Source organism: Geotrypetes seraphini, chromosome 11 (genome assembly GCF_902459505.1).
Source record: "Geotrypetes seraphini chromosome 11, aGeoSer1.1, whole genome shotgun sequence".
NCBI classification, from domain to species: Eukaryota; Metazoa; Chordata; class Amphibia; order Gymnophiona; family Dermophiidae; genus Geotrypetes; species Geotrypetes seraphini.
In genome coordinates, this window is record NC_047094.1 from 100,545,318 (window position 1) to 100,570,678 (window position 25,361).

Genomic DNA, 25,361 nt, shown 5'->3' on the forward strand with positions numbered 1-25,361 from the left:
CTGGAGTAAGTCTTAACAGAGATTTTGGCAGTTGGAACCCAAGCACAGTACCGGGTAAAGCTTTGGATTCTCGCCCAGAAATAGCTAAGAAGAAAAAAAAAAAATTTTAATTGAAACAGGTTGGGCAGACTGGATGGACCATTCGGGTCTTTATCTGCCGTCATCTACTATGTTACTATGTTACTCCCTCAACAGTGGCCTCAGGGTGTTTTTGAAAAAAACGTGCATCCTAATTGACTGGTTAGACAGTGGAAGGACACCTACAATCAGGACGCCGTTTATAGAATTTAGCTCAAAATGTCCTCATCTGGCAAAGAAAAAAGTTATCTTCAACTAGGACAACACACAGGCTCACACATCAATAATCGTTATGGTGAAATTGCATAAACTGGTTCAAATTAATTCCCCATCTACCATACATTCCGGATTTGGTCTTGTGCGACTTCTGCTTCCAAAGCTGAAAAAATGGCTGTCTGGGAAGAAATTATCTTTGGATTCTGTGGTCACAGATCCTGTAAATAGCTATTTTTCCAGTTTAGATATTTCATATTTTATTGGAGGCATAAAATGTCTGGAAAAACGTTGCAGCAAAGGTATTGAGTTAAAAGGAGACTATGTTGAAAATAAATTTCAATTTCCCCTCAAAAAATGTTTTCTTGATTAGGCCAGAAACTTTTCAATTGACCCTTATATTTCAGCAAGAGGCCAAAACTGAAATGGCCTTTAGGATGAAGCTTTTACACTCACCATTATGTGGTTAACTATGCTTTCATTAGTAAAGGCATGTTAACATAATTGCCTATATAAGAACATAAGAATTGCCGCTTCTGGGTCAGACCAGTGGTCCATCGTGCCCAGCAGTCCGCTCATATGGCGGCCCTTACATCAAAGACCAGTGCTCTAAATGAGTCCAGTCTTACCTGCGTACGTTACAGTTTAGCAGAAACTTGTCCAACTTTGTCTTGAATCCCTGGAGGGATTCCCCTATAACAGACTCCGGAAGAGCGTTCCAGTTTTCTACCACTCTCTGGGTGAAGAAGAACTTCCTTATGTTTGTACGAAATCTATTCCCTTTCAACTTCAGAGAGTGCCCTCTCGTTCTCCCTACCTTGGAGAGGGTGAACAACTTGCCTTTATCTACAAGTCTATTCCCTTCAGTATCTTGAATGTTTCAATCATGTCTATACCATCAAAGTCACCCTAATACAGCATAATCAAAGTAGGGGAATAAATTACATGATACAAGGCTGCCAAATTTGATAAGAAAAAGAACTCTGCATTGCTAATAGATGAGTAAAAATATGTTTAATCTTAGGTTTGATAAAAAGTGGTAAAGATTTATAATGCAGAATTAAGAAATGCAAGACAGAGCTAATTTTTTATTCCATTATAAAGATAAAGAACCCTCTATTTTTTCCTATTGCTTAAAGCTTCTCTTTAATTCATGCTAAACTAAGTGCTCAGAATTAGAGAATGACACGGGGAAAAATTCTGTCCCCGGACCACCATCCTCTTCACCACCCCGTCCCCTTCACCGCCCCATCCCCGTCTTCTCCTCTCCATCCCCCCACCCCCAGCACCCTTCACGCAGTCCAGCACCTCCCTCCCGCTGGCCAGCCGTGCATTTCCCTCCCTCCCTTTCCCTTACCTTCTCTTGTGGCGAAACTGGCAATTTGTATAAGGCTATGCGCTGTATTACAGCCGGAGCCTTGAAGTCGCGTCGGGTTGCCTGCTAGAAAGCTAGAAAAGTCTCCTCCGGTGCAACCGGAAACAGGAAGTTGCGTCAGAGGAGACTTTTCCAGCAGGCAACGCGACGCAACTTCAAGGCTCCGGCTGCAATACAGCTCATAGCCTTATAGAAATCGCCAGTTTCAACAAGAAAAGGTAAGGGAAAAGGAGGGAGTGAGATGCATGGCTGGACGGCCGGCAGGAGAGAGGGGGCTGCCAGATCGAATGCTCATTCACAGCGCGTGCTAACCATTCACCGCTCCACGGGGCAGTGAATGGCCTTGTCCTTGATCTCATGGTGACCTTTTTTCTTGGTCACTGTTTTGGCGGGACAACCACCGTGTCATTCTCTACTCAGAATTACATTTGCCAAACTGAATGCAAAACTGCTCATTTTGATGTGTCATTCATACCCCCCCAAGCCCCCCCCCAAAAAAAAAAAACCCACCCCAAACAATCCCCAATACAAAACAGAACATTTGCTGACTCAGATTAAAGCTTTCCTTGATTGTTTTTGGTTTTTTACACATTTGGAAAGCAACATTGATGCTTTTAGATCAAATATTTTTGAGCTGGCATTTCTTCCTGTTCTTTTGATTATCTTGTTCAATCAAAACGAAGGTTTCATCTAGCGCTGTAAATCTTCATTCATAAGTACCCTGGGATTCTTTCCTCTTTTATCCCCTTCTAACTTGTGAAAACTGGATTAAACAGTCCTCATTTAGCCAGAGGACATGCACCAGGACTCTTTCAGAAATCCTGAAATCATGTGGCTTAAATTTGGCCATGAAATGTTGCCATTGTGCAATGGATCACTCTTTATTAATGAGCTAATTTAAAGGATTAGGCATCAACCTTCCAAAAGGTTAAGTGAAACTCAAAACAGATTACTCCTCCCTTGAAACAGTGAGTTTGCATAACTGCCTGAGTGCTTAAGCATCCACAGACAAACCAAACTTGAAAAAGCTGATCAAACTGGCTGATTAAGAATATAAGACTGAAGGTATATCAAGCCCAGCATCCAGGTCCCAAGTAGTAAAACAGATTTTATGCTGATTATCCTAGGAATAAGCAGTGGATTTTCCCAAGCCATCTCAATAAAGACTTCTCTTTTAGGAAATTATCCAAACTTTTTTTAAAACCCTACTACTAACTAAGCTAACTAATTTCACCACGTGTTCTGAACTTGTGTCAAAACACAGAAGCATGGTGGCAACTAAGGTCCCCAAATGATGCTAGCTTAAAATAAAACACATTTAACTCCTTACCCTATGGTTGGATTGATGTTGGGGTCAAAACTGTCTTCTACAAATCTCCACACAATACTTGATTTGCCTACACCAGTGTCCTGAAAAAGAACACAGAGGCTCAGTAAAATCATATATCCAAACATGTTCAACTTCCCCAGCCCCAAACTTAGTACAACAGTGCAAAAATATTTTAGAGAGAAATCAAGAAAAAATAATATTTATGGAAAAGCACAAAAGGGAGCTTTGATTTGTTATATACTTCTGATTGTTTATTGTCTAATATAAACTATAGGCTCCTGCGTTAATGGCCCCTTTTGCAAAACCATGGTAGTTATTCCTGCTCAGTAAATGTGACACAGCCCATTCAATTTCTATAAGCTGCATCAGGACTTACCACAGCTTTATAAAAGGGGCCCTATGTACCGCTAGCTTTCTAGAAACATGGCACACACACTATCACAAAACAATTATATTTTCTCAACAATTGTGTATTTGAGCACCTTATTCTCAATATTGAACCATGACACTTTATAACAAATGTCTTACAGGTACAATAAATACTTAGTCCAGATTTACAATGCAGGTGTATATCCCATATATCCTAAAAAACAGTATATAAATAAAAAGTTAAAATACAAAACATTTACAACAGAACAGGGTACTTCAAATTTAATTAGTGACAATTCCACCAATAATGAACTAAATCACAAAATGACATTAACACCCCCCCAAAAAAAACAAAACAAAACAATAAATGGCCAAGTGCAAGACAAACGAAACCCAAGAAACAGAATCCTTATCAACCATTCATTGCTCCAGAAAGCTAGATTTTCCATTTTATAGTTAACATTCACAATTTCTTTTTGAAGAGTGATATATAAATGTGAAGTAAAATTTAACAATGCAATTAGAAGCACAGGGACGGCACAAAGCTATAAACAAGTTTAATAAGGAGCACGAACTGAAGACTACAGGAACAGAGCAAAATGTCTATACTGTATCCTAATCCTATGCCAAACCCCAAATTACGACGATACTTAACCTGTGACCTACCTCTATATCAGGTCAGCCCCTAGATCTAAACGGCTTATGGTTACGAGAAAGTTTTGATGTCATAGCATAGCAATACTTGATCGGACAGCTAAGGCCCTTCTTTCTTGCGGCGCCGCACGCCTGGAACAGGCTGCCTGAACCAATACGTCGTGCTCCATCCCTGGCACTGTTCAAATCCAAGCTAAAGGCCCACTTTTTTTTTTTTTTTTTTTAACTACTTTCAACTCTCACTCACTGCTGTCGGATACCTATACCCACTGTATCATTTCCTAAATTAGATTGTAAGCTCTTCCAAGCAGGGATTGTCTATTCAAACGTACAGCGCTGCGTACGCCTTTTCAGCGCCATAGAAATAATAAGAAGTAGTAGCAGTTGATCCAGGTCCACGGCCAGGGACCTGCCAAATAAGGTCAGCGCACCACTGACAGCACAGCAGCTCGAAGGCTGCGCTCAGACTTTCGTTTACCCTAAAGCTGACGAGTTAAACGGCAAGTTTTTTTGTTTTTGCCCAGGAATCCTGAGAACGGCCAATCCAGCAATGTTTACAGAGTGATTCCAGGCCCTTATATGACAAGAGTGGTACAAGGCGGACCGCGAATGCGACACTAGAGAGAACGAATAAAAGGAAACGGCCAAGCCGCCTTACCCCGAGCAGACAAACTTTCAGCTCCCTCAGAGCCATGGGGCGAGCGCCTGAGCCGGCCGCCGGGCCAGCGGCATTCCCGGGGTGGGGAGGGGGGGGGGTAGGGAAGAGCACCAAGTCAGCGCCCGTCAGCCGCCGCTCCAAGTCCTGGAAACAAACGCCCGAGCAGCAACCGCAATTTTCAAGGGGGTGGTGGTGGGGGGGAGGAGGAGGCGATTACTGGCGAAACATCTCCAGGAACAAGAGCGACCGCCGCCTACCCGCCGCCATCTTGCGCCGACCGCGGCATCACGTGACCAACGCGCCGCCCATTCTTTGTTTATCTTTTTTTTTTTTTTTTTTTCGCCCCTTCCCCTCCTCCCAGCCCTCTCCCGTCGCGCGCGGGAACGCGGCCTCCTGTCAAAGCCCTCCCGCCTCGCGCGCGCCCCCCACCCCCCACACTTCGGAGTCACCGACAGTTCGTTTCACACGTTTTTATTCTTCTCTCATTAGCTCCGGAAGCGGGGAGAGGGTCAGTGGGTTTGTCCGCTTCCAGGAAGTTCGGAGGGAGGGGAAGAGGCTGCTCCTCCTCCTCTCCCCCCCCCCGGTGTCACCTCCAAGATGGCGGGTGGTAAGTGAATTAATTCCCGTTTTCACGGGGTGGTGGAACTTCTCAAGACATGTTAAACAGACGAGAGCGGGGCTGAGATGGGGGTGTGTCCGTTCAGCCTGGTCCTAACCTGTGTTCTTTGCCTCCATTCCAGACATCCCTCTCTATTTCGTCGATTTGCAAGATGACCTGGATGACTGTGAGTACTTTTCTGCCTCCTTCACATCTGCCTTCCCGAAAGGCCCTGTTCGGCTGTCAGGTGCTCCCTCCTTTTCTTTTCCTTCTGGTTCTCCTTTCTGTGTACAGTTGACGTTTGGTCCGCTCTTTAATTAACGGAGCAGAAGAAAGATTTATTTGCGCTGTGTTGGTTTTGCTTTCTATTTGGACAGGTAAATAGTATTCATTGGAGAACTAAGGAGGGGGGGGGGGAGTGCATACATGAAACAATATGTCTTTCCAGGTTAGTGTCTGCAGCGTTTTCTGCTTTTGTTCACTTTTCTTTGTATGTTAGCAGTATATATGTTTATAAACAAGTCGGGGTGTTTGAAGTCAAGTTCGTGTCGTGTTTTGAAAAACACGTAGTGCTGTGTGATGAAAGATCAGAAGCTGACCTCTAAGTTCCCAATATGAAGAGAGAGAGAGATGTACAGTACATAAAACCTGCAGCATGTTTGGGGGAGGGAGGGCAGCCAAAGTAAATTTTGGGATTTGATTTGCTCGAAAACTGAAAACTTGTTAATGAAAATGTAAAATATAAAGTATTTTACAAAAGAACTTAAGAATAGCCATACTAGGTCAGAACAATGGTCCACCTAGCCCAGTATTCTGCTTCCAACAGTGGCCAAGGTCACAAGTACCTGGCGAAAACCCAGGCATTCCATACTACTGATCCCAGCAGTGGCTTTTCCCCACAGACCTTTTGTAAAAACCAGATACAGTACTTGTTATATCTGGTCTTTTTATAACTGTTATACTGTTAACAAAATTGCAAGTTTTACATTGAATTTGCTGTACACTGTCTTGGGTGAATCTCTTCATAAAGGCAGTTAATAAAGTCCATTAAATAAATTAATAAACTGCTGTTACCACTTCCTTTGGCAAGGAGTTCCAGAGATTAACCGTTGAATGAAAAAATATTTCCTATTTGTTTTAAAGGTATTTAATTTCATTGAGTGTTCCCTAGTCTTTATACGTTTTGAAAGAAAAAAACACGCTTCACTTTTACCCAAGATTACAAAGTTTTGTAGCTCAGGAGGAGAAACAATTGTTAATTGCTTGTCTATTTATTGTCCCAGTAAACAAAGCTGCGGCCTGGTTATTACCATCAATAAAGAGTCTGTGGTTTATTTATGGTTAACATTATGGTTGAGATCATATGAGATTAGATAAGCAAGGAAGTGAGGAGGTTTTGGTGAACAAGAAGGTAAGAGGGAGATTGGGGGGGGGGGGGGGTGGGGGTTGACAACTTGGCCATTCCAGATCCATAAGTTATATAATCTTGGTCTTATTTATCCTTCCTTTCCTAGTAATTCTTAGCATCCTATTTTCTTTTTTGGCTGCTGCTGCACACTGGGCAGAAAATGTCAGCATAGTGTTGTAAGGTGTGCTTTAGCATCAGCTAATTGATTTGGATTATTCTTCCCAATGTTCATCACTTTGCGTTTGTCCACATTAAATTTCATCTGCTATTTCAATGTCCAGTCTTTCAATTTTCTAAGGTCATCCTGCAAGTTTTCACAGTCTGCATGTGTTTTAACAACTTCCCCCCCCAAGCACACACACACTTTTACAAAACTGTAGCATGGTTTTTAGCACTGGCTGTGGCAATAACAGCTCTGATGCTCATAGAATTCCTATGAGCGTCGGAGCTGTTACTGCTGCAGCTGGCGCCAAAAACCATGCTACAGTTTTGTAAAAGGGAGGGGGGATGGTGTTACTATTACTACTTTTTGTCATCTGCAAATTTAATAGCAACATTTTGTCATTCCAATTTCCAGATCGTTTGTAAATATTTTAAATAGCAGCATGCCACTAGTCATCCTCCTCAATTAAGAAAAATGGCCATTTAACCTTACTCTACCCTCTGTTTCCTGTCCAATAACCAATTCCTAATCAATAACAGAATATTGCCTCCTATCCCATGACTTTTTAATTTTCTCAAGATTCGCTGACAAAAGCTTTCTGAAAATCTAGATACACTACATCAACCGGTTCAATATCCACATGTTTATTCATACCTTCAAAGAAATGAGACAGATTGATACAGTATGACTTTCCTTGGCTGGACCCATGTTGACTGTCCCATTACACCATGTTCGTCTACAATACATGTTCTGTAATTTTATTCTTTATTCTTTATAACAGTTACCACTATTTTGCCTGGCACTGAAGTCAGGCTTACTGGCCTGTAATTTCTCAGATCACCCCTGGAATCGGTGTTATATTGACCACTCTCCAATCTTCAGATAAAACAGACAATTTTAATGATGGGTTACAGATCACTAACAGCAGATAGGCAATTTCATGTTTGAGTTCTGTCAGGAATCTGTTGATTTGACTCAGTACATCTACCAGGTTCATTGAGATTTCTTTCAGTTTTTTTATATCATCATCCTTGTAAGAGACTATCTGTACCGGAAATGGTTTTCATCTTTTGTAAAGACCAAAGAAAAGAATTAATTCAGTCTCTCCATTATGACCTTTTGTTCCTTGATGATTTAACAGTCCCATGAATTCCCTCAAATGCTTTCTGTTTCTGATGTATTTGAAAAAGTTTGTTATTGTGTTTGCCTTTGTGGCAGTTATCTCTTCATATTCTCTTTTATCCATCTTTATCAATGCTTTGCATCTAATTTTCCAGTGCTTATATTGCTCCTTATTTTCTTCATTTGGATCATTTTTCCATTCTTTGAAAAATCTTTATCTTTGTTTGCACTTGATATACCTCTAAATGGCCTGTAAGGCGACTAAGGGCTCCTTTTACGAAGGTGCGCTACGGGTTTTACTGCACACACCAGATTAGCACGCACTAGCCAAAAATCTACCGCCTGCTCAAAAGGAGGCGGTAGCGGCTAGAGCACGTGGTATATTAGCGCGCACTATTCCGCACGTTAAGGCCGTAGTGCGCCTTTGTAAAAGGAGCCCTAAGTGGTTTACATCCAAATAATATATCTAAAACAAAATCAATCTCTAATAACCTTTCACTTCACCTTTTAAGGGAAAGGGATTGGGACTTGTATACTGCCTTTTTGTAGTTAGTTACACAACCACACTCAAAGCGGTTTACATGCAGGTACTTTGAATTCTCAAGCAAAGTTTTGGGCATCATTATTGACTCTACACTTTCCTTTAATGATCATCTCAACTCTCTGGTAAAAAAAATGTTTTTTTAGTCTTCACATGCTGAGGAAAGTGAGATCCTGCTTCCGCCAACAACATTTTGCTGCCCTTGTACAATCAATCATTCTTTCCAGACTAGACTATTGTAATTCCATCTATCTATGTCTAACTTGAAAAAATCTTCAAAGACTTCAGCAGATCCAGAACACTGCGGCTAGGTTGATCTTCGCAAAAAGTAAATTCGATCATGTTTCCCCGCTTCTGTCAAAACTTCACTGGCTTCCGGTGATTTTTAGGATTCACTTTAAATGTACCTGCCTAATTTTCAAGATCCTACATGGTATTCTTCCTCCCCTAATCCCACTATCCTGGAATTCTTCGAGACCTGACACTACCAGATCTGCCCAACGTATTCAAACTATCTCCCCTCATTAAAAGGCGTCATGTATGCAGGTGAATTAGGGAAATCCCTTTTCTTCAAATTCACTGAGCTTTGAAACAACCTCCCTGCCCCGCTGCAGAACTTAGGCTCATTCCAATTATTCCGAAAGCATCTGAAACCTGGCTTTTCTCCAAAACGTAACGCTATCTATTGAAAATGTAAAGCTAGCTATCCTCTTCATAACCTCTAATTTCTTATGTCCTTCCCTCATTTATTGAATTACCTGTAAACCGTGTCGAGCTCTATCTTTATGGAGATCATGCGGTATACAAACTTAAGGTTTAGTTTAGTTTAAGCATTTTCCCTATTTGTCCCGGTGTCTATCTAATGTACCTGGGGCAGTGGAGGATTAAGTGACTTGCTCAGGGTCACAGGGTGCAGCACAACCTCGGGGTGCTAAGGTTGTAGCTCTAATAGCTATGCCACATTCTCCCTTTGCTGTTCTTTTCACCTTTAATACATGTAATACATCTGGTTTGGACTTCCAAGGTGGTATTTTTATACAATGTTCATGCCTGGTTTAAAGTCTTAACCTTTGAGGCCAATCCTTTTAGCTTCTTTTTAACCATTTCCTAATTTTATATAGTCACCTTTTGTCACTCCAGATTGCTCAAATTTGATCATGTTATGATCACTGGATCCCAACGGACCTAACACTGTTCCCTGCATTCCACTAAAGACTAGATCTAAAAGTAGCTCCCTATCTTGTTAGTTCCTGGACCAGCTGCTCTAAGAAGCAGTCATTTATTGCATCTAGGAATTTTATCTCTCTAGCACTCCCTGCTGTGACATTTATCTAGTTAGTATTGGGGTAATTGAAATCACTGATCAGTATAAAAAGTGATCTCACCCTCTGAAACCTGCCTTAGGATTCAACTCCAATTCAAAAACTTTTTATTAAAAAAATCAAAACTCAATGGTCCCAAAGGGATATAATATTTATACCCCTTTTTACTAGGGACCCATTTATAATTATTGGCTTAAATGCAAACTATTCAGAATGTAGGAAGAGAGCTAACACAGTAAAAAAAACAAACCCCCAAACAAACCAAAAACCCAACAAAAAACCCAAACTCTACCATGCCAGTTTGTGGAAAAAAACCACTTGAATAAGGGGGGGAATTTCATTAAAGGGCGCTAATTGATTTAGTGCACGTTATACGCTAAGACACCCAAAGGAATATATGGTAATCATTAGTGTCCTTTGATGAATTCCCTCCTTAATCTTTCTACACCATAGACAGAAATCAAATGTATTATGGAAACAAAAGGAACTCAAGCCTAGCTTCTCCTTCCTTTCTGAAGCAACAGTGGTGAAACAAAAGGCCCTTGTTGAAAATTTCAGACCATGTGGATGATTATATATTAAGATCTGAGATCCTTTGAATGTTTATAAGTGGTTGGCACTTTTGGAGTGATTGGTCATAGTGCCTCTGAAATATATGAGTCCAATGTATAAGGATAACTTTAATGCCTTCAAGAGACCACTCAAATAAGTCCGTTGGATTTTTCATTATTTAACATTCACATGTGTCTGGTTTTGATCTTTTTATAATACAGGGTAGTTATAGTTTTTTTTAGTTTTTTGAACTCTGCCTTCCCATCTGGGCTGTGCCTGTTGTTTCCATAATAGATTTGATTTTTGTCTATGGTGTAGAAAGATTTAGCCAAGTAGTTTTTCTCCATGATTTGTCATGGTGAAGTTTCTTCACCGTGTTGCTATCCTGAATAGTTTGCATTAAACCAATGATAATAATTGTGTTTTCTAGTGAAAGGTGTGGAAATATTATTATACCCCTTTGAGAGCTTTGAGGTTTATAAATATATATGTATTGTGGGACCGGGATCCTGGCGAGGCCTAGTAACTCCACAGAATCCCAGTCTTGGCTCGAGCGTAACCGTGGTGGGCCACAGCGGCCTGGTGCCTCCCATAAACTGCACACCACACTGGCCGGGTTTTGTCCAAATATATTACTTTTATTTATCCACAAGAAAAGTTTCCAACAAAAAAAGGTCAAAATTTGACATTCAAAGTAAAAACCCAAAACATTCCAATTTTCTCTTGTTCTGCTTTCTTTCTCTCATGTGCCAATTCTTTTCACTGCACCCTCAGTGCTGGCCAATTCAGGTTCACAAATTAAGAACATAAAATACAGTTCATGTTAGGTATTCTTTCCACAAGCAGTGCTAGAACCATACCTGCCTTAGCAATAGTTAGGCTACCTGGTTCTAAGCACTAATTAGGCTTCTGGTAGTTTTGAGTGGCAGTTCCCTTTTCCTAGGAGCAGAGGGACTTGTACTCCCACAGGTGTGGCCACTGTTCCACTTATCTAACCCAACAGTAAATTCAGCAGCTTCCAGCCCAGGTTGAAAACAGGATACAAAATCCTTCACAAAACATACAACTCAAAAAGGAAGAACAAAAAAACAAAACCCTTTTACCAAGGAAAAAGGACATTCAGGTTTTCCTAAACCTATTCCCATTCCATAGGGTGTTCTTCCCCAGACATAGCATTATTCTCTAACCAGTCCATGTCACAAACCTCAGATTGTGTTTCAGGGTTTTGCATTTCCCTATCCTGGTGAGAACTTCTGAAGGCTGGCCAAAAGTTAGCTGCTGTAGCTGGTTTCCTTCTCAGCTTCCCCTGAGCTTCCAGTCCCAGCTGTCCCTCCCCTCTCACTGATGAGGGAGCTTCAGAAAAAGGGAGACTCGGCACATAACCACGCCCCCTTACAGCAGCTTTAGCTAATTCCTTAAAGAGCCCTGTCCTTCCCGTTCCAGCCTGAGCTCTGTGAGCTTTTAAAGGGACAGACTCTCTCTTAACCTTGTGCTCAGGATTTTCCCTATACTCAGGATATTTCTTCTCCTTAGTCCCTGGAACATTATTAATGCTTCCCTGAGCTTTTCCCTGGGCTTTGTTAGGACTAGCCAGATCCCTGTCACAGTATGTCTATATATGTATATATATTTTTTAAAATAAAAAGTTTGTGGATTAGAATTGGATCTTAAGGCAGGCTTCAGATGGTGAAAGCCACTTTTGATATTGATTAGTGATTTATATTTTGCTTTTTCATTTTTAGTTTTGGTAATTTAAATTGTAATTAGCCAGCTTTTATAATTTCTGTAAACATTTCTTCATCTGACTGTTCATTCTGTCCTAGCAGACAGTAGTACATCCCTACCAGAATACTCCGTCCCGTCACACATGGAATTTCCATTCATAAGGATTCCATGCCACACAGAATATTTATTTCAGGGTGGGTTTGTTTTAAATCACTAGTCTGAAAGACTTGATTTAAATCGCAGTTTTCTACAGACACATTCTTGCTGGTATAATTTTTTTTACAACCAGATGTCATCAGAATAGGCCATTTCTTGATATATTGCTCAAAACATTCCACTGCAGAGTTCCATCTTCTAACATCTTGTGGGAACGCTAGCTTAGTTCGACCCATTCATTTCAGAGCTGCTGCAGCAAAATGATTGTTACAGAAATATTTAGCTAATTAGTCTTTATTTCTGGGGCACTGCTTTGGCTAGGAAGTGCATCAAATGAGCACTGTAACCATATGTTATTAGCTTGGTATTCTCTTCATGCTCTACTAAATTTCTTCTCATTTTGGATACATTTGCAGCAGTGTCTGTGACTAAAATATACAGCCTCATGCTATATAATTAAAATGAATCCTTATTTCTTGTTGAATAATTTTTTTTCTATAATGTATCTTAAATAGAAAACTATCTTTAAATTTAAAATACTTTTTTGAGGAAAAATCTATTTAAAAAATTACAATTTAAAAAAAAAAAGGATTAAAAAAAAAAAATAAAAAAATTATTGATGTTTGTCCACCCTGTCTACAGGAGAGAAACTTGTTTGGTATTGCCTGTTAAGAGGGGGGTTGGGGATTGATGATAGGGGCGCATCTATTTCGAAGATTGTTTTAGTTCTATGGGGAGGGCTATTTCAAAATGTTTGGTTGCTGTGTGTTTTTCTATCCCCAGATACTGATGTTTACTTCTGGTGGAATTCTGTGTAATTATACAGTGCAGAATTTGTGCAGAATTCCCTATCCATGCAGAATTCTTAACATGCTGTGCAGAAGTCTACACAAACCTTGTGTTCTGCCCTTCTCCCTGATTCTCATTCTCCTTGCACAGGTCTGCTCCCTCCGACCAACCCTCCTACCACGTGAGATCAGACATACCTGTGGACCTCCTAAGGAAGCAGCAGTGGCGGCAGATGGCCGACAGAGGCAGCACTTTGAACAGGTTGCTTGTGACTGGACCCGCCAGGGCTTTCCCTCTTCCGCATCACTTACTTCCTTATTCCGCATCACTTCCTGTAGATGGATAATGTAACAAGAGAGAAAGCCCCGGCAGGTCCAGCTGCATGCAGGCTGTTCACAGTGCTACCTCTGCCGGCTGACTGCTCTGAGGGGCCTGCTGGTATGTCTGATCTCACAGAGGTGGGGGGGGGATCGTGGTGGAGGAGGAGGAGAAGGGGATGGAGACATGAATGCTAGACCCTAATTTGGGAGGGAGAAGGAAGGAAAATGGATGCTAGGCCCATGGTGGGGTGGGGAAGAGGAGGTGACATGTATCCCGGACAGCAAGTGTGTGTGGGGGAGGGAAGGGGACAGCAAGTGGGAGAGGGAAAGGGGACAGTGGGGGGGGGAGAAGAGGACATGGAACCTAGACTGCAAATAGGGAGGGAAGAGGAGGGGACATGGATGCTAGACCTGCAGGGGGAGGAGAAGAGAGATGCTGCAATGAAAGTTGGTGGGGGCGGCGAAGGGGCATGGATGCTAGACCTGTCGGGGGGGGGGGGAGGGGGACATAGATGCTGCACTGCAAGTAGGGGGGAGGGAGAGGAGAGGGGACATGATGCTGGACCCGTACATAGAGGAGGCCACGTGCCATCTGCAGAAGGAATCTACTCCTAATTATCTGTGCCTCTGCTGTAGTTCATTGTGCTCTCTAGTTCCACCTATAGGTTTTTTTCTTGTGCATGCATGCCAGCAGGAATGTGTTGTTCTGCTCTCTCTTCTTTATTATTTTATTTGGTATTTTTTGTCCTTTTTGGGGGGATTCTGGTGCTTGAAGCGTTTCTTCTGCTTTGCCTACATTGAGAACACAAAGTCTTCAATCTGCAGCTGAAAGGCCAGTCCCAGTGGGTACCTGTTAGCCAGCCTGCTTAGTTTTCTTTGGCGCTCAGGGCAGTCCCTGAAGTTGTCTCACCTACTGTTAAGCAGGGGTCAAGCGCAGACTGTTAAGTGCCCTTAGGAGGCTTGGTGGTGTCTCACAGGGTGCAACTGCATTTCTCACCTCCGCCCATTCTGGTGTGCGTCTGTCGGTCCGCGGGGGGGGGGGGGGAGGTGTAGTCGGGCATAGGGTCTGACTGGCAGCCTGAAGATTAGCATTTCAGAGCCATTCCTAGCATGAGGCAGTAATTCTTTGATCCTGCTACTTTAAGAGAGCTGAGGCAGGCTACCTCACAGTTCCACAAACAGGTCACAGCCTGTGAGGTGAATCAGGGGAAGTCTGAAAAGTGGGGTTTTCAAGCTTTCTGCATGTCCCCCTGTATTACCCCACCTGAAAAATTATAAATTTGCTGTTTTTTGACTGGTAAGTGTGAAAAATTTAACGATTTTGGTGTGAATTTCATACTGATGGCCATCTTGGATTTTTAGCAATCGCTTTTTCAAAAGCTCCCTGCTTCTCCAAAACTGCAGTTTTTGCCTCAAAACTTATTGGGGTAGAGTCTCTGGGCTCTCCTGATGTGAATTCTTGCCAGGATTATGCAAATTTAGTGCCTCGACGCCACATGCCATACAGCACGCTCAGGGGAGGCAGCAGCATCCAACTTAGCCTCTCCCCTGTTGAAGCAGGTAACCAAATGCTTGTCTAGCTCGGTGGGTTGGCCTTTTTTATTTTGGGGGCTTGGCATGCCTATTAATTAAGTGCGCCTTGCTGCGGATCTTCTGTAGCCTAAGAAACTCAAAATTAAGGGTTAGATTCACTAAGCCCACGGATCCGATCCATGAGCTATCCAATCTGTGGCTGGGGAGCTGATTCACGAAGCGCCCTCATGTAAATGAGGACAATCAGAATCGCGCTCCCAACCGACTGTATGGATCGCTGAATAGTGATCCCAACGCATGCGCAGATCATCTTCTTTGCCTGTAGATGGTCTGCACATGCTTACAGAGCTGCAAACCTTTTTTTTTACCTTTACTTTTACTTCGTGAGCCTATGGTTTTAACCTGCTTTAAACTCGTGGGTTAAAACCATGGGCTCGCACTGCGGGGAAGGGCAGTCAGGGCAGAGAGCAGGAGAATCGGGGCAGACAGTTTACTGAGCAGGGTAGCAGATAGCATGAGAATTGGGGCAGAGAGCAGGAGTTTACTGAGCAGGGTGGCAGAGAGCAAGAGAATCGGGGCAGAGAGCAGGAGTTTACTGAGCAGGGCAGCAGAAAGCAGGAGAATCTGGGCAGACAGTTTACCGAGCAGGGCGGCAGAGAGCAGGAGAGGGCAGTCGGAAAGGAAGTGAGCAACTGGTCCCCAGCAGTCGCTTCTTTGTTGATCGACCAGTCCATTTGGTGTTCCAGATTTTGTTTAGTGAATCACTGCCTGCCTACTTTGCATGCCTTTTCCCCTCATTTGCATTCGCAGATTGGATCGGAGGTTGATCGTCACCAAGGTTAGTGAATCGGGTCGGGGAACAATCGGATCACAAAGTGGTCAGGACACGATCGGTGTCCTTAGTGAATCTAGCCCTAAGTCATCAAAGGGTGACTTTACGCCCCAGGAGCCAGAGTCTTTCTCTGAATTTTTTTTTTTTTTAAATTCTTTATTTATGCAAGTTTTAACATTTGACAATAATACAAGTCAAAAAGAAAAAATACAATGAAAACTGAGACGTGGCAGAGGAAATCAGAGCATGGGAAGGCCGCAAAGCAGCGTCTTTAGTGTGATGCGGCTGCTGATGGAGCCGGGAGGTTTGTGTGTCTCGCGGTGGGAGGGTCAATGGGAGTTCGTGTGTGCCGGGGAAGGGGGCGATGTCGGTGGCGAACTTACAATGAGGGCCGTAGCTGGCAAGCCCGCTGCGAGAGAGAGAGAGAGAGATGCGTGGTAAGCATACATGCTCACTCTGCCGACCACAGAACTACAGATCAGGTAACACGGCGGTAAGAGTGTGCATGCTCGCTTAGCATTTTATTATAGTAGATAAAAAGAAACAATATTTGTCATTTTATAAATTAGAGTTCAGGCTGCTGAACTAGAGGAAGAGATCTTCAGCTGGCAGAGCTTTGTTTATAAATGTTTATCAACACAGCTATAATACTACTTTATCCTAAAGCAAAAAGAAAAGAAATACATTTTTTTTTTCTACCTTTGTTGTCTGGTTTCTGCTTTCCTCATCTCGTTATTCTCTTCCTTTCACCCACTGTCTGCTTTCTCTCTGCCTCTTCCATATGAAATCTGCTCTACTTCTATGTCTCTACCAGAAACTGTCTGCCTCTCCCTCCCCCCTCCCCCCTCCATTGGTCTGGCACCCATCTTCTTCCCTCCGCTCTCCCCATGGACTGGCATCTCTGTCTTTTCCGTTCCATCTCTCCCTCAGGTGGTTTTTAGCATCTCTCTCCTCCTTTCCTCCCTTTAGATCTGGTATCTGTCTCCTTCCCCTTCCCCGATGCTCTGGTATCTCTCTCTCCTCTCCCTTTTCCTTCCTTTTTTGGTCTTCTTTTTCAATTTGTTTTCTACCTCTTGTCTACTTTCTTACTTTTCAGTCCTCAATTTCCCTTTCATTGTCTACCTACAGCTTGCCACCTCTTTCCTTCACCCTTTCCAGTATCTCACTAACTCTGTCCTCTACCCCAATCCAGCATGTGCCCTTTTTTCTTTATCCCCTCCTTCCATCCAGTATGTGCTCTCCACTCTCTCTCCTCCCTACTTCCCTTCAGCGTCTGTTCCCCTCTCTCCCCTCCACTTTTCTCCAGCTCCTCCTTCTCTCTCCACTTCCCTACAGCATCTGCTCCCCCCTCTCCTCCCCATTTCCCTTCAACATCTCTTCCTCTCTCCCTCCCCCTCTCTCTCCACTTCCCTTCAACGTCTGCTCCTCCCTCTCTCTCCTCACCACTTCCCTTCAGTGTCTGCTCCTCTCTCCCTTTCCCTTTGGCACCACTTGACACAAATACTAGCAGCATTCCAACGCAACCCCTTATTCTGTAAAATGTTAGGGATACACAAAATTAATCAAATATGATGGAGCACCAATGGTGTATATGATGCGATTTAAATCAAGGGAAAAAAGACCTCAAAATACCCCAAGAATGCAATCAATAAGTCACAATCATATTGGGGTTGGGTATCATCATAGGTCAAAAACCCTTGAATTTTTAATTTTAATTCATTAATAATTTTAATTTTATGTGATAATTTTATATTATTTTTATAATTAACTTTTCATTATCATGATTAACTTTTCATTATCTCAACTTTCTTCTAGCCAATGAGCATTGAAAAACCAGCAATTGTATATTCAAGATTTTTAACTGGCTTATCCAAGAAAATATCAGTAAGCACTTATCTTAGTAACCTGACGGAGGCCTGGTCCGTTTCGCACCGTGAGGCTTCTTTAAGGCTAATGATAGGGCTTAATAACTCGCCATTGGGAATTCAAAACGGCTCATTGCTCTCTCAACAATCGGCTGCTCCTTTAGCTGTCGTGAATTCCCAATGGCGAGTTATTAAGCCCTATCATTACCCTTGAAGAAGCCTCACGGTGCGAAACGGACCGGGCCTCCGTCGGGTTACTAAGATAAGTGCTTACTGATATTTTCTTGGATGGGTTACTAAGATAAGTGCTTACTGATATTTTCTTGGATAAGCCAGTTAAAAATCTTGAATATACAATTGCTGGTTTTTCAATGCTCATTGGATAGAAGAAAGTTGAGATAATGAAAAGTTAATCATGATAATGAAAAGTTAATTATAAAAATAATATAAAATTATCACATAAAATTAAAATTATTAATGAATTAAAATTAAAAATTCAAGGGTTTTTGACCTATGATGATACCCAACCCCAATATGATTGTGACTTATTGATTGCATTCTTGGGGTATTTTGTGGTCTTTTTTCCCTTGATTTAAATCGCATCATATACACCATTGGTGCTCCATCATATTTGATTAATTTCAACATTTATATTTTTGGACACTATTTAGTTTCCAATCACCTTATTCAGGGATGCACAAAATACCATATTTTTCATTCTATAAGATGCACTTGGCCATAAGACACCCCCCCCTGTAGAGGAGGAAAAACCAAGGAAAAAAAATTTGGTCCTGAATGTTTTTTCTTGATTATTTTCCTCCTCTACATGTAGGTGCATCTGGTGCGTCTGATGCTGGGAAGCCCGAAGCAGCCCGCAGCCTCCTCCTGGTACCTTTTTTTAACTGGCGGTGGTCCTGCTGGATGACTGCCTTTTGTTGCAGAGCGGCGCACAATGCAGGAGCGCAACCTTTGCACTTCCTGCAGATCAGATATCTCTTTAAATTGGACCATTTATGTAACTTTGGAATTTCACAAAAGGGAGGCCAATGCAGTTTATTTAGGTATTTATATACCACTTATATCCTAAGTGGTTTACATTCAGGTACTCATGCATTTTTCCCTATCTTTCCCGGTGGGCTCACACTCTATCTAATGTACCTATACAGTTGTCTTGTAATGCTATTAACCTTCTGTTCCTTTTTCAAGTTGGGTTTGAAGACTATGAACCAGATTGTGAAACCATGAGGATAACAGCATTCCTGGACATTCCTGGACAAGATAATCTGATGCCACTTGCTCGACTGGAAAAATATGCATTTAGTGATAATATATTCAATAGGTAAGTGCATGAGAATCTAATTAATATCAAACTTTTAATATCTAGAATGTATTGTATATTGGGTGAGCTATAGTTATGAAGTGTTAAGGTTATGCTACCTGATTTGACTTTGGTGTTTTGTACCCATTCCTTTATAATATACATATCTCTCTTTCTTTTTAAAAGCATTTATCCTGGCAATAGTATCTGCTCTCCAAATAAATGCTGCTGAAGTAGATACTCCAACACTATCCAGATATAAACCATAGTGCTGCTGAATATCTTTACAGACTGCCTTGGCACTACCTGGCTAGTATTGGCATACAATTTATTTGGACCAAGCCTAATTTTCAGTGCCACTTTTCTGGATAACTTAGGTCATCAAAAGTGCAGTCATTAGCAAATACTGCCCACATGATTTAAAAAAACCAAGAACAACAATAACAAAAACTTCTTTAATACTGACCACCACATCTACAGGTTGTATTTTTAAGAAATAGAAATAAATTTTGACTGAATAACAAGTGGCACAAAATGACAAGTACAGTTTATTCTCGTTATTCATGGTAGTGTGGTTCCCAGGAAAGTTTGAAAACCATGAAATTGTGAATAATGAAACTCAGCATTTCTGAGGAAATAGAGGTTAGGTTCCAGCAGTACATTTTGTGCATCAAAACAACATAAAGTGAATAATGTATCCTATAGGAAAAATAGGGTTAGGTTCCTGCATGGAACAGCATTTGACAAAAATCATAGTAGAACATTTCTACCCCCCCCCCTTTATGAAGCTGCGTTGTCCTAGGACAAGCAGGCTGCATATTTTCACGTATGGGTGACGTCATCCACGGAGCCTGGTACGGACAGCATGAAAAGTGTACTGTCACTTTAAGCTTTAAGAAACTTTGTAACTGCCTGCACTGAGCATGCATGAGTGCCTTCTCACCCGATGCTCACTCATGATGCCTCAGTTCTTCATTTTCTGAGGAGTGAAGAGGTCTGAATTAAACTTTGGGATTTTTTTTTGTTGAGCAGCCCAGTTATAACATTTAAAAGGTTTTACCCTTTTCTTTTCCCAAATTAGTCTATGTTAGTGTGAAGTTGGCCTTTTTCATTGTTCTATTAAAAGTGGATTATCTACTAAGGAACCTGAGCTGTCTTGTCATTTTTTTAAAATATTGACAACAGGAGTTTTGCTCATCATGATAGGATGTTTGTTTCACTAAAATGCACTGAAGGGGTTTGGTGATTAGACAAGCCCAATAAATATATCAAAGAATCTATTACAGAATGTATAGGTCCTTCTGAAGGAGTTGAGAACCAGTGAACTCGTAATTCTCAGGAATTAATTCCAGTTCATTTAAGAAGCATGCAGAAATAGGACAAAATATAGGTCAGTAGACTTCAGCAATTTTTAAATAGCACATTTCTCTCTGAGGATTTATTTTCTTATATCTTTCTGAAAATAAGGAAATATGTACAGAAAAAAAAGTTCTGACTTGTCTGATGATTAACTCTGTCTCTGACACAGGTTGGTATATTTGTGCAATGTACCAATTTGCCCTGGAGTAAATGCACATTGAAATGGCTATTTGCAAACCTGCTTTTGGGACACGTGTTTAGTTCTGTTTTTACTCCACAGGCAGATTATTGCCCGGGGTCTTCTGGATGTTCTGCGGGATTTCAGCAATAATGAGGAAGATTTCCTGACTGTAATGGAAATTGTTGTCAGGCTGGCAGAAGATGCAGGTCTCAGATATTTAATGATTAACACTAAGATTACTGATTTATTTTTTTTACTCTATAAGGACCTATTTATTAACTTGTGATAAAATATTTCAAATACTGCATGATAATTGCCAATTCTCTGCATTCCCAGCATTTTCCCACACAGTTAATGCAGAGACAATAAAACTACTGTACATTAACTGCATTGAATATAACCTCTATTGAGATGGTTTTAACTGCTCTACATTATCTACTGCACACACTAACTTTTAACTGTAAAGTACAGTTCCTGCTTCATTGTACATTAAGGAGTTAGGCAATGAGGGTCGGATTCTATAAATGGTGCTGGTATTGGCTGACACCTAAAAAACGGCTGTCGATTGCGTGTTAATCACACACTGGCACTGTTTGTAGACTCCCAGCTTCATGAAAGGTAGGCACTGGAAATGTAGGCCAGGATTTTCAAGATCTGCTTTTTTGGCACCTACCTTTCACGTAAATCACGGCTACAATGCCTAATGCCACAGTGGCATTAGGAGTCATAAAGCGCATCCGTAGTTGCAATGCAGCTGCCTACATATATATTTTTTTATGCTTTTATTTTTTTTTTTTTAACAGTATTTTGCACTTAAGTTAGGAGCCTAACTTAAGGTACCATTTATAGAATATGGACCTGAGGGCCAGAGTCTGTTAATGACACCTACATTTGTAGGCACCTAGATGTGTCAGTCATGTGTTAGGCGTCGCCAACAGAATTGCACCTACATTGTAGGGCCCTGATTCTGTATAGGACGCCTGGGAGGGGTGTCCTATACAGAATCGGGCCTACACTAACCTCGATTGTGTAACCGGCGTCCATGTTACAGAGGCCGGTTAGAGAATCGGGTTAGAGTAGACTCGGCCGCTACACTTATTGCGGCAAAGGATCCCCCTGCCGCGATAAGTATAATGGCCGCCTGTCCGATTGCCGGCAGGAGGGTGCCGAACCCCTCCTGCCGGAAGGCCGCCTCCCCGAAACTCCCGATCGCCGGCAGGAGGGTGCACAACCCCTCCTGCCGGAACGCTGCCCCCCCTGAAACTCTTGATCGCTGGCAGGAGGGTGCCCAACCCCTCCTGCTGGAAAGCTGCACCCCCTCCGGATCCCCCACGCTACCCCCCCGATGACCCCCCTAACCTTCCCCCCAACTAACCTCTAAATTGTTGGCCGGCCATACGGGTCTTGCTGCCGTCCAGCCGGCAGACCCGCCTCTTCCCGGCCCATTCCCGCTAAGTCTAAGGCCTGATTGGCCCAGGCTTTAGGAGCCAGGACTAATCAAGCCTTAGGATTATCGGGTCCGTCCATCCCCACTAAGCCAAAGGCTTGATTGGCCCAGGCTCTAGGCGCCAATCAGGTCTTAGACTTAGCGGGGATGGGCCGGGAAGAGGTGGGCCTGCCGGCATCTTTAATGTAGGCTAGGGCTTACCTTGCTTACGTTGAGGTACCTAAAGATGCCTAGCAGCGCCTACTTTTTAAAAAACCACCCCAATCTGCCCCTAAGCATGCCTGTATGGTGTTAGGCGCCTGGGTATAGACGCTTAACACCCAATTAACCTTAATTTTTTTGTCTTTATGAGATTGTTAAAGTCATTAATGATGCCATTAACTCTAATTTTGAAACTGATTTTTGTTTTGTAGGTATCTAAAATTTAGGCGACTATATTGTAGGCACCACTTATAAAATTTCCCTCTGATTCTTTAAATGGTGCCTAGATTGGGGCGCCTACTGATGTAGGCACCTAATGTAATTTTTTTAAATTGGTTAGTTGGTGCTGATAATTAAATGCACCATTAAAAACTGTCTAAAAATCTATTAAAAAAAATAATTAGCCGATAGTGCCTACAGCTTGGATGTAGGCATCTACATTGAGGTACCTACCTGAAAAGTAGGCATGGTTAGGGGCAGTGTTGGGGCGTGGATTGAGTTAGGCACCAGTATTTTAGGCCACGAAAACCTTGGCCTAATGGTGCCTAAATTGAGTTAGGTGCGATTCTAATAATGGACACCTAACTTTGGATGGCATGTGGTAGGTACCATTTTCCTAGGTGCCATTTATAGAATCAGGCTCCTAATGTGGAAATTAGTGTGCACTGTCAGTACATGCTAATTCACCTTGTTAGTAGTTAGTAAATATGCTCCACATCCGTCACCCTTCATTTTTTTTTTCTATTTTTCATTTAAAAAAGGGCCATCAACATTTAAAATAAAAACTTGAGCTAGAAATTTTCAGCAACTTCATTGACACTGGTGATGATATTTGTGTTGATAACTATCTGAAAACAGTATCTTTGGCTATGGGAAGGTGATAATATAAGTAAATAAAATGAAAATGCATGCAGTATATGAAGACATTTAGGGAGGATTCAATAAAGGGCGCTAAATGTGTTAATGCATGCAATTGCATTAGCACGCGCTATCTGCTAAAGATGCCCATTATATTCTATGAAATTACGCAATAACACAATCTACACACTCCACAAGGGTCGTTCAATCAATATATTAACTCGGATGGTAGTATGGACTTAACCACCATAGAAATGCCCTTATGAACTAGAACTTTATCACAAATTTTACAGGATCCTCAGCAGCACCACTTGGAGCTCAATTCAATCTCATTGCTCCAAGCTTTATGTGTCAACTCGTCATCGGGTCCTATCTCATATTTATAATGTTTAGTTTTGTAATCAAACTCTTTACTTTTGCATATTTTAAATTAATTTAATTCATTTATTTTAGACAGCAAAAGTTGCGTTAATATATATATCTTACTATTGCTCTCCAAGTAACCCTTTCTAATACTAACAAGTCACAAAGACAGCATTTCATTTCTCACCTCAATAATAAACCGCCAGCGCATAAGACCACTGTGTCTTCAGAGATGGCGGCGGCGTCTTTAACTGAGATTAAATAAAGCCGAACCCGAGAACACTGTACTCACGTGGTTACGTGGCAACAGCGTCACGGGACAGCCTGCCGGTTTTAAAGCGGTAGCATTACATTAGTTCTAGCAGGAGCTCCTCACCCAGACAACAGCATGGTTAGATCAAAGACCCCCACTCCAATTCTCCATTCAAGCCATAAGGTATTACTGTGTTTAAGGAATAGATCCATCGTTGTTCCTTATAGTTCAACATTTCTTCACTATTACCTCCCTCCCTTCCCACATCAATACTCTCTATTACACGCCATTGGACCTGATCAATGTTATGGTGGGTATTTTAAAAATGTTCCACCAAGGGGGCTTGAATATTTTTAGTTTTAAGACGCGATTTATGCTCATTCAGTCTTATGTGTATGGGCCGTGAAGTACGGCCCACATACACCAGACTGCATGGGCATACTATTATATAGATGACATTGGCTGACTGACAATCCGTATTAGAAAGAGACTTTATAGTGAAGAAATGTTGAACTATAAGGAACAACGATGGATCTATTCCTTAAACACAGTAATACCTTATGGCTTGAATGGAGAATTGGAGTGGGGGTCTTTGATCTAACCATGCTGTTGTCTGGGTGAGGAGCTCCTGCTAGAACTAATGTAATGCTACCGCTTTAAAACCGGCAGGCTGTCCCGTGACGCTGTTGCCACGTAACCATGTGAGTACAGTGTTCTCGGGTTCGGCTTTATTTAATCTCAGTTAAAGACGCCGCCGCCATCTCTGAAGACATAGTGGTCTTATGCGCTGGCGGTGGTGGTGAGAAATGAAATGCTGTCTTTGTGACTTGTTAGTATTAGAAAGGGTTACTTGGAGAGCAATAGTAAGATATATATATTAATGCAACTTTTGCTGTTTCTTTAGGGGTTATCCTTGATAAAGCTATTCATAGTGAAACATGTTGGTATGACAATCCCTTTGCCAGAGACCACATGATAAAGCTAAGTAACAGCTTTTTAAACACTATTTAAGTCTAAAATAAATGAATTAAATTAATTTAAAATATGCAAAAGTAAAGAGTTTGATTACAAAACTAAACATTATAAATATGAGATAGGACCCGATGACGAGTTGACACATAAAGCTTGGAGCAATGAGATTGAATTGAGCTCCAAGTGGTGCTGCTGAGGATCCTGTAAAATTTGTGATAAAGTTCTAGTTCATAAGGGCATTTCTATGGTGGTTAAGTCCATATTACCATCCGAGTCATTATATTCTATGGGCATCTTTAGCAGTTAGCGTGCACTAATGTGCATAGAACCCTTTGTTTAATTCCCCCCCCCATACACATACAAACACACACATACCTTAGGGAGATGAGCTTTCAGTTAGCTGAAATTGCTAGTAAAAAAATGCAGATGTGATCAGCTAAATTTATTAGCAGTGTTTTTATGCTGTGGCTTGGAAGAATTGTTTTGGGATCCTATATAATGGTTGGGATATTTAGCTATTGGAAAAAAAAGAGCATCTGGCTGTGCTAATTTAGATAATTAATTTCTTGCTTAAGAGATAATGAGATTTGAGTCAGAATAGACTGAAATACAAATTGTTAGAGTCCCACATCACTAATCACCTTTGAAAAGCACAGTGTTCAGTTCTGCTGGTTAATGGTGCCAGCAGAACCTTATGATGGAATTTACAGTCTATGATGTATGTAATTCCTTGTTGTGAGAGTTATATATAAATTAAAATGATTGAATTATAAAGGTATTTAAGCAATAGAATTAACTAATAGTAT

At 41.6% G+C, this 25,361-nt stretch overlaps 2 protein-coding genes across 4 annotated transcripts in view; one reads left to right on the forward strand and one right to left on the reverse strand.

Moving 5' to 3' along the window:
- The window catches only part of RAB22A (RAB22A, member RAS oncogene family), a 65,257-nt gene extending 60,258 nt beyond the window's left edge, over positions 1–4,999 (reverse strand). Inside the window, exons 1-2 of the mRNA XM_033963712.1 lie at positions 4,678–4,999; positions 2,997–3,076 (exon numbers count right to left, since the gene is read on the reverse strand). Of these exons, the coding sequence (XP_033819603.1) occupies positions 2,997–3,076; positions 4,678–4,713 (116 nt within the window). The 5' untranslated portion in view covers positions 4,714–4,999. The remainder of the gene's footprint in view (positions 1–2,996; positions 3,077–4,677) is intronic.
- Positions 5,000–5,135: 136 nt separating this feature from the next.
- LOC117369307 (serine/threonine-protein phosphatase 4 regulatory subunit 1-like) overlaps positions 5,136–25,361 on the forward strand; it is a 151,192-nt gene continuing 130,966 nt past the window's right edge. For 2 of the 3 annotated variants that reach the window (XM_033963710.1, XM_033963707.1), the window contains exons 1-3: positions 18,550–18,664; positions 18,810–18,942; positions 20,561–20,667. In XM_033963710.1, coding sequence (XP_033819601.1) covers positions 18,556–18,664; positions 18,810–18,942; positions 20,561–20,667 — 349 coding nt within the window. In that variant the 5' untranslated portion in view covers positions 18,550–18,555. Of the gene's footprint in view, positions 5,285–5,417; positions 5,463–18,549; positions 18,665–18,809; positions 18,943–20,560; positions 20,668–25,361 lie in introns of those variants that run through there. The other variant, XM_033963709.1, reaches the window with a different exon arrangement.